Source organism: Megalops cyprinoides, chromosome 15 (assembly GCF_013368585.1).
Source record: "Megalops cyprinoides isolate fMegCyp1 chromosome 15, fMegCyp1.pri, whole genome shotgun sequence".
Classification (NCBI taxonomy): domain Eukaryota; kingdom Metazoa; phylum Chordata; class Actinopteri; order Elopiformes; family Megalopidae; genus Megalops; species Megalops cyprinoides.
In genome coordinates, this window is record NC_050597.1 from 846,981 (window position 1) to 865,000 (window position 18,020).

The 18,020-nt window shown below is 42.7% G+C and overlaps 1 protein-coding gene across 1 annotated transcript in view; it reads right to left on the reverse strand.

The window, feature by feature from the left end:
• Nucleotides 1-18,020, reverse strand: part of grid1a (glutamate receptor, ionotropic, delta 1a) — a 233,965-nt gene that overhangs the window by 11,456 nt on the left and 204,489 nt on the right. Inside the window, exons 9-13 of the mRNA XM_036546860.1 lie at nucleotides 17,141-17,242; nucleotides 15,636-15,833; nucleotides 14,692-15,025; nucleotides 12,761-12,899; nucleotides 601-796 (exon numbers count right to left, since the gene is read on the reverse strand). Coding sequence (XP_036402753.1) covers nucleotides 601-796; nucleotides 12,761-12,899; nucleotides 14,692-15,025; nucleotides 15,636-15,833; nucleotides 17,141-17,242 — 969 coding nt within the window. The remainder of the gene's footprint in view (nucleotides 1-600; nucleotides 797-12,760; nucleotides 12,900-14,691; nucleotides 15,026-15,635; nucleotides 15,834-17,140; nucleotides 17,243-18,020) is intronic.

Genomic DNA, 18,020 nt, shown 5'->3' on the forward strand with positions numbered 1-18,020 from the left:
TCTGAGAATCAGTGAGAGGCTCCTTTCAATGTAAGCATGTTTTCATCACAATCAGGAACAATTAGACAAGAAGGATATTTTTAACACTAACAAATTCATTTATTCTAAGGTCTGCTGATGAAGTATGAGAATTAATACTTCTTGAACATGCATGCTGTTATACGTTTGGTGTCAGGCACTGTTTTATACACTAATATGTGCATAATTAACACACATGCACAATTCAATCACAGGAACACTGAAGAAACTGCTCCATATCTTCCGACACACACGCACACACGCACCCACGCACACACACACGCACACGCACACGCACACGCGCACGCGCACGCGCACACGCACACGCACACGCACACGCGCACACGCACACGCACACGCGCACGCACACGCACACACGCACGCACACACGCACACACACACACACGCACACACGCACACACGCACACACACACACGCACAGACACACGCACAGACACACACACGCACAGACACACACACGCACAGACACACACACACACACACACAGACGCACGCATACACACACACACACACACACACACACACACACACACACATATGCTCGTGTGAGCCTGGTCCTACCTTGCGGATGCCCTCAGAAGGGCTGGATACAGAGTAGTCCTGACCGTTGTTCTTGCTGATGGTCCGCCAGAGCTCAGCGAAGGTGCTGTCCTGCTCCAGAGGGTTGGTGCCTTTGGCCCTGAAGTAGTCGTACACAGCAGAGCCTCTCACTGTGCCGTAGGCCAGGTCTGTCTGCTTGGACAGGTCCTGGAAGGTCCTGGTGAGCCAAGAACAGAACAGGGATTTACCATGAGTGGGATTCAGGTGGGCAGCCCTGAATGGGCTTCGGCTGGTAATGGGGAGCAGTTAACCAGCATTTTTACCACTGCAAGGCTGCCCCACAGGGGCCAAAGAGGTCAAGAGGAAAAGTAACTTATTCTGATTCATGATTGGCTAAACTAATTAGACTGTCTATGTGGGTAAATAGTCTCATTGACTCTGTAGGTGGGAGCTGCCAAGGAACCTGAGTAGGAGAGAATTACAGCTAAATACTGTAATGCCTTATTTGAAATGAGAAGGCACGCAATTCATCAGTACATAATCATTATCACTTAACATACACACAGAATTAGATGAATTACAATGCATTTTACATTCTCTGGAAACAGGTGAATAAGTATTTAAAGACAAAACCTTGGGTAGCGCCCTCAGCAGGCAGAATCATAAATGCTTGGTCTGTCCAGCTAAACACTACCCCTGGGTTTTATTTTCTCGCCAGGGTAGTCTTGTAAAACAACAACAAAAAGTCTTGAAATTTAAGTTAAAAACTGAACCAAAGCAAACAGAACACCTTACAAACTCACCTCCTCTAAATCACATATTCATTATCCTGTGACAAGGCACATTAATTTGGCTCTACAGGATCATATCCTTACTGGTGATTAATGTCCTTCTTTACAGGCTGCTGTTGTTAGTCTGCTGCTTCACCGAGCCACTGCCACATGCCTCCTGGGTTCTCATTAGACCATGTGCACCAAGTTCAAGCACCCAGTTTCAATAACACAAGCACATTTATAGTTTGTCTGCAGTGCTTGAACTATTTTCATTCACATCCAAGAGCATATTGTTAATGCCTCATTTACAACAGTATATATAATTATGCAATAATTATTTCAACTGAGATTTCCAAAACAATTCAGGGACACATACACAGACATCGCTGCAGATAGCCCGTACACCCAGGGCAATACAATGCAAACAGAGCTTAATTAAAGGTTTACACAAAGGTACACAGCATCTCTGCTCAATGTCAAATCTACAATAAGCAATATGGGAAAAAGCCTGATTACATGTCAGTGTTTGGAGAATCACTTCAGAGTATTGAGGTCATTTATTCTACACATAATAGAAGAGTGCATTTGCATTTGAGGATTCAAGCTGCACTTTCAGAAAAAAACAAACAAACAAAAACACCGATGTGTTCATTTGAAATTAAATTTGTGTGGAATGTAACTTTCTTGCTAAACAGTGGGGATAAGCCACTTACTGATGGTGAGAAGTAAGGCGACGACGTACACACAAACTCAGGACATTGTGTTAGGAGTCACGGTGAGCACAGCGGTGTTAGATACTAGGGAATACAGACTAACTGAAATTAAATTAAATTTAAAAATGCTCTTAATGTTACAGTACATTCTGAATTCTGATCTCACTATATGACATAGCTCTCTGTTAACTCAACCAGTTTAACATTGGATAGCAATTTACTATTACTTTATAAATACAAAAAAATAAAGGAGCCCAATACTCATAAAGAAGATTCCTTTTGTAATAAAATACCACAGACTAATGTAATCCTATGAGATCATTTAATCTAGCATTTATTATACCGATATCAATTTTAACATTTCAGTTATGATTGTCAGCATCCTAACAGGTCCCAACCGCTTTCTATTTGACTGCTAAAAATCAGTGCTAGATTAGCTACTAGTGAGCTCTGATTAAGTACTAGTTAGTTAGGGATTAGTGAACTCAGATTGGGTGCTAGATATTAAGTGTATATTTCTGAAAAGGTAAAGACAAATGACCTAAGAGAAAAAAATACATTGTATTGTATATATTAAATTGTATACAACATTTTTTTTATTTACAACAGTATATCCACAGAACAGATTGTTAAGACTGTGTTTTTGTCAGAAATCAGAAGTTAAAATCTTAACTTCTGAAGCCATTCTTTTTAATTAGCTGTCAGTAACCTTTGCAATTGCCTACTAAAAATAGCAAAGGACTATATCTCTCCTAAGTGCTGTCACAAGGCTGTGGCTAAACTACAAAAATAATTTAAAAAAAAATTAAATGATTATTACCAGTAACATCATCATACAGCATACTTTTCTGCTTTTGAATATCAACACAGAGATGTTGAAAATAAGTGAACCACAATAAATATGATGGAGAAAAAGGGGATCAAAAGTTAAATTCTTAAAGATAAATTTCTGTGATTTTCAATTTCATGCAACATTATAGTACAAAAAGAAAAAAAGGGACTATAACCAGTTTCCATTATCTATTATGAGGCCAAAGACATGTGTATTTGAATATTCTCATGAAATCTGACACTCTGAAAATATCTGGCCATGATGTCACTTGTCTTGACCATGTAAAATGAATATGCACAATGGAGTAAAGATTGTGATGTCACCAAATGCTTTGGCATGAATATGAATGGTAAAAATTAATCTTAAAAAGTTATAAGCACACAATTATAGACAAGATATTCTATCCTTTGGCACATTTTACAGGAAGAAGTGTTAAACAAGATGCTTTATAACAGGAAAGGTACATTGATAGCTTTCTACAGTTAATGGCCAGAGCATATGTTGTATTCCTCCATGCATGTCTAATGCCTTTCAGACATATTCAGATTTGCATTCTGTGCTAGTTACAGCACAGGGATTTAATTGTGTTGCTTTAAATTACTTTAAATTCAGTGAATCGAATTGCATATCTAGAGATAATAAAATCGAGCCTATTAATCAATTTAATTAGCACCATATCTTGGGTGGCTATTTAAAACAACTCTGCAGATATTTCATGCTCTCTATCACAAAGCTTGGCAGTAGGATTTATGGCTCAGTCAGTCACTGCGGTCCCAGCGAATCGGCGGTGCAGAATTACTCTCAGCTCCAGCTGACATGCAGACGACTCTATTGATTACATTCATCTTCTTAAATTTCCCTTTTACCCCTTGTAAAACTCAAACTTTCAACAAAGGCCAAGACTATCTCCCATAAGAACAATGAGTATAACATTATAATTGGTCTGATTGGGCCAGGTTTTAAATGGAGTCCTTACAGAATCTTATCTTTTCCTCTCAGTTGGGATCCAAGTCATGGACACAGATCTATAAGGTCACAGACACTGCACAATGCTGCTCTCTCCCTATTTAAATAGACTTATTCTGCCCATACGAGCTGTGCTACACATTGTTAAACATGACTTTGGACAAGACAGGCCCTTTGAGGGATTAAGATCACCAACTGAAGAACAAATCTTTCCATTATAGCAAAGAATGTAGAGAATAAGCTTGGGTTCAACAACAGTTCATCTTGCTTTGTAAAACACTCACTTTTGGTGGTGGTCATGTCTTCCAGTGCTATAGAACATGAATATCTCAATACTGAGAAACATAGTGAGGTCTTACATGTGAAGAAGAAAATAAAAGAAAGAAAGTTTAAAGAAGGTTTAAAGAAAAGAGAAAGAAATAATACAACACCCAAATGAAATATCTTTGAATGTTTGAATGCATTGATGAAGGTCTCTCATTCAATTGACAACATACTGGTGAATACAAAAGGGGAAATAACAATTATTTTAATGTTATAAACACAAATTTTGTATTTGTGGTAATTTCAGTATTAAATGGTTTGCTGAGTGTAATTCATATTGTAGTATTGTTTGCATTCTTTTCTTTTCTGCTTTATAACATCTGTGTTACAGACAGTTCAAATATTATACAAACTATTAAACTGATTCTGAAAATTGTGACACATTTGCCAAGAACTGCTATTTAAGTAATTTGTATTGAAAATCACTATGCAATCCAAAAACAATCTTTCTATTGCATTTATCTTGGTTCTGCGTAAAATGCTTTGATAATTCCTTCAAATACATTGTATTACAAAATTGCACATAGATTTGAATTCATGAACAGTTTTTATTCTGTCCTCTAAAACTATTTAAATTCAAAATTAGTAAATTTCAATTTGAGGACCTTTCTGCAGTTTGAAATTATTTTTTGTCAGTGTCAGATATTTAATCTGCATATGAATGCAGATGCCATTCAACTAAAATAAGCTGTCAAAAAACCCATCACAACTTGGGGTATTCACAAGGCCATGGTCTGCTATCATTTGATGAAATAGCACTCAAGAGTGTAATAACGAGCTGCCAAATTCCCGTGAAAGGATTTGAAACGTCTGGAAGGAAAATTGGGATTCTGAAGTGGAATTTACAGTAATGGCTTCAGTTAACAAGGATAAATGAGGACAAACCAGCCATAAGCAGAAAGAGGGACTGAGAGGCCTTTCTCCTCCACACCAATCCACTGAATGGAACAGGTACCCTGCTTTTCTCCTCTGTGGGGCTAATGCTTTGGGAACCATTTAAAACACATATAAAAAGATGTACTTTCTATGAGAAACAGTACACGGTGTTGACGCCTTTTGCAGGCAGATGATGTCAAGGGACGCATGATAATCTGTAAGGAAAATTTGAAGGGAGAAATCTACAGGTCTGATTTGCTGGCTACACCTTTAATCTGACTTTTATGTCTTTTGAGTTTTGAAATGGAATAGTAACAAAGCAAGGCAGTCTTCCAGAGGATAAAGATATATGTACATAGTGCTAGCACGGAACTCAGACTATCACAGCTCATCGCTGTCCCTATTGTCTACAACGAGCTTATCTGTATCGAGTTCCTCCTCAAATGACGGTCTCTGCCTCCAAAACAAATCACCACAAGTTATTCCATGTGTCAATGACTCTCTATTTGAAGAACAACTTTAACTCAGAAATGAATCATTTTAGAAACACATTTCTCAAACAAACACTATTGTATACAGGCTCAAACAGCAAAAAACAGTGTTTTCAGGCAATCTGTGTCACAGTTTCTTATAAACACCAGAACTTCTATAGTTCTAACGTCTAACTGCTATTTAATTATATATAAAAAAAAAGCCCTATGACATGACATCAAACCTGATACAATTTTATTCTCAGCAGCCAGGCTCAAACTTGAAGTGTGCATTATAGAAGAAAAGATGAACTGCTCAGTATCTTTAATAAAGCTAGGATCACAAACCATCTATAAACTCTCATCCTAATCAGTGATGAAGCACAGACCACACACATCCATTTGCTGAAATTGACCTTGATGGCACTGAATTATCTCCAGGTCACTGCGTCAACGATGTGTCCCTCATCAGGCCTCAGACACTTTTGTATCGGAAATATGGCATCAGGAAGGTTTTTACCTTTTTAGCTTCTCTTGGTGCTAAAAGAAAATGGTTTAAATGCACAAAACAAGCAGGGCAATAGTTTCCCAGATCTGTCCAGGACAGAACCACTGCAGCACACAGTCACCTTGTGTGAAGTTTTGCTCCAAATGACCCCAAGTCAAATACAAATGCAGTTCACTTACACAGCAGAGCCAATTCAGTGTCCTCAGTCTCCTCTCATATCCCTTAAATAAAAATCAATATGACTAAATACATCATTAGCCCTAGCGGTAGGTTTAAAAACCTAGATGCATTTTGATTCTCTCTAGACTAAAGAGGGTGATGGCTACTCTTCCCTTTCCAGATGAACAATCTCATATGCACACTCTCATAAAGGGGTTGTATACAAAAGCTCTGCGACGCGGCAGTGATTTTTTCCTTTGGAATAATTGTACTGCAGCCTGAGCCCAAAAAACAAATCAGAAAAGAGGTGAATATGTTGTAGTACTTAGTGTACTACACAGAGAAAGGCATAAGGGAACATGTAGCATAAACCGCTAGAAGCCTTTTTACTGGCATTATGCCCACAGACATCATGTTTGACATGGTTATCTTTAATGCTTAATTTAAGAATAAATAATAATATGGCTAGGCCTTAAACGTTTTATTTCCAACTTTAAATTTTGCCAAGTAGAAAAAGATGTTCTGTCAAATGATTGACAACAGTTATTTCAGAGACCTGTGAGAAGTGTGGACTTGTCTGATCAGCTAAAGACCAGTGAAGACATCACTTCTGCTTAAATACGACGGCTGATTTTCACATATGTAACAGAAGTGAGTGATGCAGGAGTGAGACTGGGTGCAGCCTTTGACACAGTGTAAACAGTAACACAAGGTTTGTTTCCATCCAGAAACGTAGGCTATTAGCAAAGAGCAAAGGAAACACTTCCATCACTAAATATCTACTAAAATGCCAGCATAAAATGTTACAATAATATCTGAAAGCAAATGTCTTTCTCACACTCAGTCAATTAGTTAGCTTAGAAATTCCATCTCTTTTTGTTCAGTGGGGTACAGCCCACTGTGTCCTTCACAAAAAGCCTTCTCTGTCAGCCAGCTGAGTGTAGTAAAATACCATACCGCTCACAATTTATGGCAGCAAGGTCAGAACTTAAATAGAGTTTAATGCAGCTGGCTGTCTACACACGACTTCATTCCAATAAACCTCAAAAACGCACAGGTGTTTTATTCTCCATGTTCTTCACTCCACTGAAATGTGAAGGCAGGCACACTCTTCCACTGTTTCCATTTTAAGCAAAGCTCACACACACACACACACACACACACGCGCATACACACACACACACACACACACACTCACACACACACACACACTCACACACACACACACACTCACTCTCACACACACACACACACACACACACAGGGAGAGGAATAGCTGCTAGTGAAAAAACCCATCAATAAACGCTGCCTCGCTGACTGGTGACCAGCTGAAATATGAAAATAAATTATTTACCATAAGGCACGTGGTCCTGAATGTATGAAAGCTACTTAGCTGCATATTGGAAGTTGTTGTATGGGATTGTTCAGGCATAACATAATAATACATGACTAAAACAAGTATACAGTCTGTGTCTCTGTTATAATTGCTGACATTGCTGAGCAGCTGAGTTTATATACAGAGACTTTATGTTTCAGAAAACAACCATTTGAGATAGCTTCCTAACGTACTTTTTCTGACTTAGTCATCATTAGCTCAACTAAAACTATATATCACTGTAGAAAAAAAATAACATAAAACAAGCACTAAATATTCTCTTACTATTATTTTCCAGGGATGAAACAATTGAAATACTGTCAAGGTATTCAGACTGTTTATGTCTTTAGAAGAATATGCGATGTATTGTAGTGTTTGAGTGTGCATGTGACTGCATTTGAAATTCTGGGCTGATAAGGGCCACAGTGTGGCCAGCACGGATGATACTGATCTGTGAGCTGTGGAACCATCACATCTGCAGCTCCTGTCAGTCTTACACTGCACTCAGGTCAGTGCTGATGGCTGTGCAGTGCGTTTCTCCCACAGAGGATTATTTGCATGTGATGGCAGATCTGAGGCTGCAGTCTGACAGCCGGGCAGAGGCTGCCCGCCGCTGCCACCTGTGGCTCAGATTCACGGGCTTCACAGGGGCCCCGGCAGCAAAGTGGGCTTTAATTTATGATGCTGACAAACCACAGCGACTGCCTTTACGCCCAGTGTGAGTAACAGTGGTGTGAACGGAGCGCAGCACCGGGTGCCCGATGCAGAAACGCATTTTATCAGATGGGAACGTCATGACTAAAACATCGCCACAGAACAATGTCTGGGAAAGACAGCATGACCAGGCACATTACAAATAGAGGCTTGCATCAGGAGCAGCCGGAAGGCTACGAACGCGTGCTGTTTACCATAATTTATAACTTGTTGTGCACAACAAAAAGAGCATCTCAGGACACTGACAGAATATTGCCAGACATTTCATTTTAGTAGGAACAACAAAATCATTATCTTTGTGTAACCATAGATGATAAAACTACATTATTAACATGACAGTAGGAAGCCTTGTATAAGGCTGTATAAATTGCATTAACTGCATAAATATATGAACTACGAGGACAAGACTATATATGCACCTGACCATATCAGCAAAAAACAGTGATATAGCTAACCTTTGCCCTAACCATAACCCCTAACCCCTAACTCCACAACTGCACATTTGGAGAGGTCCCTCAGTAGCTTGTTAACTCACTGACTGGCTATCAAAAAATGTCTGTAAATACAGTTTGTTTATTCATTATTTTTCAAATTATAAAGAGGTTCCTTGAAAAAGTAGCGATCTGATGAACAATCACCTTTTGTGATTCCCTGGTCATTCACAGCTGATGATGCCCTCTGACCTCTGAACTCTGATCACAGGCAGAAGTTGCTGTTGTATAATGACTCATGTTCAAGACTGAACATGAATTTGATAATACAGAAAAAGACAGCATAACATAGCCTTTCTCTGACTACTCACAGGCATGAGTCATGGCTGCTGGAGCTGATCCAGTATGCGTCTGTACTCCAGCAGCACCAGACCACCAGGCACCCACTGCTGTCTGTACTCTCTCTCCCACTGCTGTCTGTACTCTCTTCTGCTGTCTGTACTCTCTCTCCCGCTGTCTGTACTCTCTCTCCCACTGCTGTCTGTACTCTCTCTCCTGCTGTCTGTACTCTCTCTCCCGCTGTCTGTACTCTCTCTCCTGCTGTCTGTACTCTCTCTCCCGCTGTCTGTACTCTCTCTCCCGCTGTCTGTACTCTCTCGCCTGCTGTCTGTACTCTCTCACTCCTGCTGTCTGTACTCTCTCTACTGCTATCTGTACTCTCTCACTCCTCCTGTCTGTACTCTCTCCCACTGCTGTCTGTACTCTCTCTCTCCTGCTGTCTGTACTCTCTCTCCTGCTGTCTGTACTCTCTCTCCCGCTGTCTGTACTCTCTCTCCCGCTGTCTGTACGCTCTCTCCCGCTGTCTGTACTCTCTCTCCCGCTGTCTGTACTCTCTCGCCTGCTGTCTGTACTCTCTCACTCCTGCTGTCTGTACTCTCTCTCCTGCTGTCTGTACTCTCTCGCCTGCTGTCTGTACTCTCTCACTCCTCCTGTCTGTACTCTCACTCCTGCTGTCTGTACTCTCTCTCTCCTGCTGTCTGTACTCTCTCCCACTGCTGTCTGTACTCTCACTCCCGCTGTCTGTACTCTCACTCCCGCTGTCTGTACTCTCTCTCCCGCTGTCTGTACTCTCTCTCCCGCTGTCTGTACTCTCTCTCCTGCTGTCTGTACTCTCTCTCTCCTGCTGTCTGTACTCTCTCTCCCGTTGTCTGTGCTCTCTCTCCCGCTGTCTGTACTCTCTCTCCCGCTGTCTGTACTCTCTCTCCCACTGCTGTCTGTACTCTCTCCTGCTGTCTGTACTCTCTCTCCCGCTGTCTGTACTCTTTCTCCTGCTGTCTGTACTCTCTCTCCCGCTGTCTGTACTCTCTCTCCCGCTGTCTGTACTCTCTCGCCTGCTGTCTGTACTCTCTCACTCCTGCTGTCTGTACTCTCTCTCCTGCTGTCTGTACTCTCTCTACTGCTATCTGTACTCTCTCACTCCTCCTGTCTGTACTCTCTCCCACTGCTGTCTGTACTCTCTCTCCTGCTGTCTGTACTCTCTCTCCTGCTGTCTGTACTGTCTCCCACTGCTGTCTGTACTCTCACTCCCGCTGTCTGTACTCTCTCTCCCGCTGTCTGTACTCTCTCTCCTGCTGTCTGTACTGTCTCCCTTCTGCTGTCTGTACTCTCACTCCCGCTGTCTGTACTCTCACTCCCGCTGTCTGTACTCGCACTCCTGCTGTCTGTACTCTCTCTCCCGCTGTCTGTACTCTCTCGCCTGCTGTCTGTACTCTCTCTCCTGCTGTCTGTACTCTCTCTCTCCTGCTGTCTGTACTCTCTCTCCCGCTGTCTGTGCTCTCTCTCCCGCTGTCTGTACTCTCTCTCCCGCTGTCTGTACTCTCTCTCCTGCTGTCTGTACTCTCTCCCACTGCTGTCTGTACTCTCACTCCCGCTGTCTGTACTCTCACTCCCGCTGTCTGTACTCGCACTCCTGCTGTCTGTACTCTCTCTCCCGCTGTCTGTACTCTCTCGCCTGCTGTCTGTACTCTCTCTCCTGCTGTCTGTACTCTCTCTCTCCTGCTGTCTGTACTCTCTCTCCCGCTGTCTGTGCTCTCTCTCCCGCTGTCTGTACTCTCTCTCCCGCTGTCTGTACTCTCTCTCCTGCTGTCTGTACTCTCTCCCACTGCTGTCTGTACTCTCTCTCCTGCTGTCTGTACTCTCTCCTGCTGTCTGTACTCTCTCTCCCGCTGTCTGTACTCTCTCTCCTGCTGTCTGTACTCTCTCTCCCGCTGTCTGTACTCTCTCTCCTGCTGTCTGTACTCTCTCTCTTGCTGTCTGTACTCTCCTCACTTTACAGCGCACCCGTTTTCCACTCTGTCTGACCTCTAAATGTGCCTCAGTGAGAGCTGGTTATGACCGGTGAACTCAGCATTGATTGCTCTGGACTCAGCATCGATTTCTCTGGACTGAATCATTACCTTTTCGGTAGCAGAAACATAAAGTCAGTTGTTTCAGTTGTATTGGAAGTAGTGAATTACGATATACTGTTGCTGTAGCTATACTTTTGAATTGTATGTAATGTGCTGTTTGAGTTTTATTCTCCTCTCTGTACTTGTGTCTTCCCTGGGTAACAGCTGCCTGCCAAAGAGCTAAAGCAGTGGATAAATAAAAGGAGTGGCAGGTTTAGTGATACACCTGAGAAAGCACTGCCTCCTTCCCCCCAAACGCACACACACACACACACACACACACACACACACACACACACACACACACACACACACACAATGGCAATAGCCTGCTAGGAATTATTTCATTATGTTTTTACCACAGGGCAACACATGACTGCTATTGACATTTTTTTATTTCAAAATTTTCCACCGGTTTCTTTCTGGGCATAATAGCTACTGCCTATTATAACTTTACACATTCTACTTTTGTAACAGGAGAGTGGCTAAGAAGTAATAATGGCTCTATCTAAAGGGAACTGCTTTTGGTGTGAAATCTGTCTCTCCCTCCTTGAGCTGAGAGGTGTAACACAGGATACAGACTCATGGTTTGTCTTAAATGTGTCACATTACGATCCCCCCCCCACGTGAACCAAACTCTACCTCACAATTATAATCTTGTCCCCTATGTGGTGGACTGAGCTTCCTTTTGCGGTCAGAACAGCTGAATCGCTGGCCACTTTCTATCTCAGGCTGAAGACTGACCTCTTCAGACTACCTCATTTCTCCTCATAGTGGCATCTTCATCCCGTTGTATGTAATTTTTATATTCTGTAGTTTCGTTGTTTCTGTAGTTTTTCAGTTTTTAATTTGCATAACAACTCAGATATTGTGTTTCATTTGATGTGTTGAATCGTACAAGTTGATGTTGGTACAACATTTCATGCTATTTTGTTATACAACTTGTATTTACACACGGAAAGTCAGTCTAATAACAGTCTAGATAACAGCATCTACTAAATGATAAAATGTAAATATAAGCGCATTAGCTCACAGGTTATTCCACCACAACTCGCTAATATAGTAAAAAGCTGAAAAGGCAGCTTCACTGCTTCCATTCTGACCTGACACGTGCAAGCGTTGCTCTGTGTATGGGTGTCCGGATTCAGCTTCATTCAGGTGTGAACTTTAAGCAAACAAATCTGATGTGCAGTAATGAACAAAGCTATGAATTGTGGAAGGCCTGATTTACACAATATGAAATATTTAAGACAGGCCAAACAAGCACACTGAGATATGTGGTGTTAAATCTGACTATAAAAATGCACCATGAAGTGTCACACACTGAACACACACACTTTGCCTATTCACAGATGAGTACTGGACAAACCCTTCACAACCTGCATAACAGCCTGAAAAAGGAGCTGAAACCCCCGTCATTCCAAATGAGATCACCGTAATCTACGGCACCTGATGCAGAACATCTTTCAGGAACTCACAGACGCAAACCTGAATGCCTCCTGTAAATCTAAAACATGGCATCTAATTTCATTTGGATCTTTGGCTGCAGTTTGTACGTCATGTGCTGTGGGATGTGTTGCCGTAGAGACCTACCGCAAGGTATTGTCCATGCGTGAGACGGTGAGGTAGGCGGCCAGGTTTGCCGTGTAGGAGGAGCAGACGATCAGCGTGAAGAGCCACCAGCTGCCCATGACGATGCGCAGGGCCATGGAGCTCACCACCGAGTCCCCCCCTGTGGAGAGAGGAGGGTTTCAGCGCTCACGCCGTTTGCTCAGGCTGCCAGGGACACACAACCACATGATGAAAAATGCCTCCTTTCCAGATCATCCCGCTCTCCCAGGCTTCATCGCGCACAGGCCTGGCACCCGTTCAGACTAGATAGAAATGTCAGTGTGAATTCCACTGGAGGGAGCAGTGAGGGGGAATCGGAATGCAAGTGTCAGAAACAGTTGTGATCATCGCTGCCCTTCAAACTTCAGAAAAGACTACGCACCGCTGGGGTGTGTAAACCGAATTTCACAGCAGTAGCTTGGCGTCTGTCCAGCTGGGGTCTCGAGCTGAATGAGTTTCCCCCCCACCCAACCCCACCCCACCCCACCCCTATTAGTTACTGTCATAAAGGCATAGCATCACACTAGTGATATGACACCAGACCTAAGAATGACTACCTTATGGTATTTATGTAAGTGTGGTTTACATAAAGGCCAAAATTTTCAGAGCTGGTAAAAGTAGCCTCTCTTTTTCAAACACAAACACACAGACACACAGATATGTGCACACACGCGCGCAGACACTCAGACACACGCATACACAAATATAATTCTGCAAATGTGCAACTATTTTGCCCTTGTTTGAAAATGTGTAAACACAGAACTTAAGAGCCCCAGGAATAAATAAATGAAGGGACGGTGCTTCAGCAGATCATAATCGTTTGTTTTTGGGCCTAAAGTATCCACGGGAGAAATGCCAGATTTTGATAGATCCAGCTGGAGGTCCAGCAGCAGTTGCTGAAGTAGCCATTTATCCCCTTTAGCTATTCTTGGACTCTCACCAGCTGATCCCATCTCTGCATCCAAAGGCACCTCAGCTACGCACTAATGCACTAATGGGCTTTAAAGTTAATCAGAGTTAATCAGCCTCTAATACAACTGCTCTGGCAAAGGTATGTAATGTTAGAAAGATCCTCCAATTTAACTCTGCACATTTCACTTAAAATTCATATTTTACTCACTTAAATGTTACAAAAATTAGAGATATTTTAAAAATTAGAGATGTTTTCACTAATGTTGAAAATACAGAGCTCAACATGTTTATTCATAACCTTAACTATAAAAAAACATAAAAACACAGCAAAGGTAACCTTTGTAAACAAAATGTTGATGTAGATTTGTTATTTCAAATGACAAATTGTTTCATTTTTAGACAGGAAATATCATTGGATATGTACATTTTGTGATATCATTTCCTTGTTACTATTATTCAGTCGTATGAATAAATCTGAAGGGAACATTTTTAATTAAATTTACCGAGCAGTAGAGCAGCTTCTGCTGAGTAACCTTTTGTCCTGGAGCCAGTGTCAGTGTTTGGGGAGATTTGGAAATGGTTGAGTATTTTTAAATACCATCTGTTTTGTTTAGGTGGAGGCATTTTGAATGAGTGACAGATGGCTGACAGTGGTTCAGTGTGGAGGATCAGCAGCTAAACAGGTGTGAGCACCTGATGAAGGATATATCTGTGAAGAACTGCCCATGGGCAGGTGGGGTGTTATCTTTTATTTTAGTATTTATGATTGTCTGATAAAGACAACTGGAAGTTATATTAACCCTTTTGAGATACTGGTTGCAATATTAAGTCATAGGTACGGGGCATAAAGGTTTGGCACATGTGAAGTGGGAAAGCTAGAGTGAATAAGGGTGTGGTAGGTCTGGGTTTGGGTTTGTATCAGGAGAGGGCAAAGCACAGCACTGAGTGCCTGGGTCCAGTGGGTGCTCCTCTCGCTGAGGCAGCTGTGTGGTGCTGCTCACCCTGCTGCATGAAGGCTCCATAGACAATCCAGATGGCGCTTTGCAGGGAGGTGGAGATGGAGGGGGCCGGCTGGTGGGGGGCGGGGGGGTTCCTGCTCGGAACCGTCTGCATGCGCTTCAGGACGAAGATCAGAACCCCCACCACCGGGATGGCAGCAGCGATGCACGCCCACACCGCCAGGTCAAAGGGCGCGAACAGGGAGAAGATGTTTATCTTCTCCTCCGGTTTGGTCAGCAGGATCCCCACAGAGTAGTCCATGTAACGCTTGCTGAAGTCCACCACGTTCTCCCGCTCCGGGGTGATGGTGATAGCAGATACAGCCAGGTCCGCCCTCTGGGGAGGGGGAGAGAGAGAGAGAGAGAGAGAGAGAGAGAGAGAGAGAGAGAGAGAGAGAGAGAGACAGAGATGGAGACAGAGACAGAGAGAGAGAGAGAGAAAGAGAGAGAGAGAGAGAGAGAGAGAGAGAGAGAGAAAGAGAGAGAGAGAGAAAGAGAGAGAGACAGAGAGAGAGAGAGAGAAAGAGAGAGAGAGAGAGAGAAAGAGAGAGAGACAGAGAGAGAGAGAGACAGAGAGAGAGAGAGAGAGAGAAAGAGAGAGAGAGAGAGAGAGAGACAGAGAGAGAGAGAGAGAAAGAGAGAGAGAGAGATCACACCTGATTAAAGGCACAGTGTAGTTCCAACACAACTAAGGGAAAATGTTTGGTTGGACAGGAAGTTATGTCTTGATCTGCTCCTGGGACTTCCAACTAAACATTTCCCCAGGGTTCATTTTCAAACATTTCTTGGCATTTCAAGACTGAGATTGATATCCAAAGTGAATGATGACATAGCTACAGTTAATCATTCAGAAAGCAGCACTTTCCTCCCACAATCCTTGGTGCAGGATTGTGGGAGGAATCCCTACCGGTGCTCCATTATTGTCTCAGTGAAAGAGAAAAGCTTGCCTTGCTGATAAGCTCCCCAATCATGCCATTCCAGGAGCCGTTGGGCAGCTGAGTGCCGTACTTGCTGTCTGGAACCTGGTAGATCTCATACTTGAAGCCCAGGATCTTCGCCAGGGCGTCGAGGACGTCTACGGAGAAGCCTTTGTAGCGTTTGGGCTGCCCGAGAATGTTCTCTGCAACCATGACAAATGGCTCCTCCTACACAAGAACACATCGATTTTCATAAACACTTTTCTTATAACATCCATAATTCTGTCATCCCCTACATGCACAAACATAAATACACACATGCATAATGCCAAAGTTTAATTACAGAGAGCTTAAACCTGAAAAACTCATTTCTGATTTTCCTCAACTCCAGGGACAGTGGTCCCTGAATTCAACATATCCTGAATGCAAAAAAACAATCATACTGACCATAGTTTCAAGTGACCTGGGCATAGAATATATAGCTCTAAATGCTGAAGATTTTGCTAAAACATTTATCCACTTGTAAATATTAAACATAATTTAAAAAAATATATATACATTGTGTGTTTTGAACAGCGAGATTTTTGGCACATAGCAGCTGATGGTAATTTTGCAAAAGCCTGGAGTCTCAATTTAATGCGTAGCAAACTTTTGATGACAATGACCTGACAAGACAAAGCGACTTGGTTGCCAGTAAACAAATCACTTTCAGGAGTTAAATGTGAGATTGGCAGTCATTTATTTGTCGAGTGTCATAAAGTGAAGTTGGCGCAGAACTCCAGACAGAGCTAATGTTGATGAAACGCTTGATAAGCGCCTGTTGACCTGTATCTCTGAGTGAGAGCGCAGCGACAAGGAGCCATCAGTCTGCCATTATTGCTCCTACTGCACCTCAAAGAGGGATGATGGGTGTTTATGGGAGAAGCGTCATGGCTGAAGTGAAACTGAAATCCCTTCTTCCGGAAGGGCTCTAATGAGATGATTAAACAGCGAGGCTGAAACCGAGTGGAACTCAGGAGGAACGAGGGAAAGAGGCACGAAACATGAATCATCAGCCCCAGACTGAGGGACACATGCATCGTAATTCACCTACTGCAGCGGGGAGGTCACTGCCAGAACCCAGGTTATAATACAGGAAAGGCACTTCAGCATGGGGACCAGGCCTTTTTGAGTGCACTTTGAGTATACTGTCCCCAAAAAAAACATTTAAAATTTAAAAACGTGTCACTCCAATAATTGTTGTCATAAAAAAGTTATTACAAATATAACAGGGTTATAACTATGTTATTATGTAATATTATATTACTATATATGGATTTGCTAGATTTAGACTACTTCATACAGAGAACAATTCCTCTTTTCACAGATTATCCACATCCTATGCAAATTTGACAAATTTCATAAATATTGAACTCTACACTGTTCTGATCATGTTTGATTGCTCAGAATTTCAGTGTCTGAAGCTGTTTCTCAGTTACGGTGTGTGCAGTTCCTGGGTGTTGATGAGGGCTGTGGGATGTGCGGGCGCCTCCTACCAGCAGAGTAACCACTCTGAGTGTCACTCCCTGCATGCCATTCTCAATGCGGCTCTCTTTCAGACTGCCGTTCAGACCCCGCATGGAGTCCCACGTGGCCAGCTAAGAAAGAGAGAGGGAGAGAGGGAGAGAGAGAGAGAGAGAGAGGGAGAGAGAGAGAGAGAGAGAGAGAGAGACAGAGAGAGAGAGACAGAGAGAGAGAGGGAGAGAGGGAGAGAGAGAGAGAGAGAGGGAGAGAGAGAGACAGAGAGAGAGAGAGAAGGACGAAGGATGGAGGGATAGAGGGATGGAGACAGAGAGAAGGAGGAAGAAGGAGGAAGAAGGAGAATACAACATAAACTTGTACACTGCAGATTCAAACCACAGACACCACCACAGGGCTTAATTCACAAATACGTTAGCATCACAAGGCCATCAGTACCATACTTCCTTCGAAGGGAAGAGAAAAATAATGGTATTTAAATCCTTAAAAGAATCAACAATCAATTATTAATTTTGGAACTTCAAAGGATCTGAGAGGAGACTGATCTTTTGCCATATTAAACTTGCAAATAACACATTTGATCTTCACACCTTTTGTGAGGCTAGCCTCCATATCACAGACAGATGTGCTGGTCACCATGGTAACGAAGAAAAAAGGAGGAACCCATTGACAGCCAGCAGACTGCAATATGTGCAGCAGTCAGCCTGGCCCTGCCACATCAAGATCTGCTCACACCTGATCCTGCTGTTTACTCAGGGTAAATGGGCTGTGGAGCCATCCTTACAAGCGCTTTCCAGAAACATTCTGATCACAGCAGTGTCATCCTCCATGCATCATTACACTCAGACACTCACACCGTTTCTCAGGAACAGGGTGTCCGTTAACCACGAGGCCATT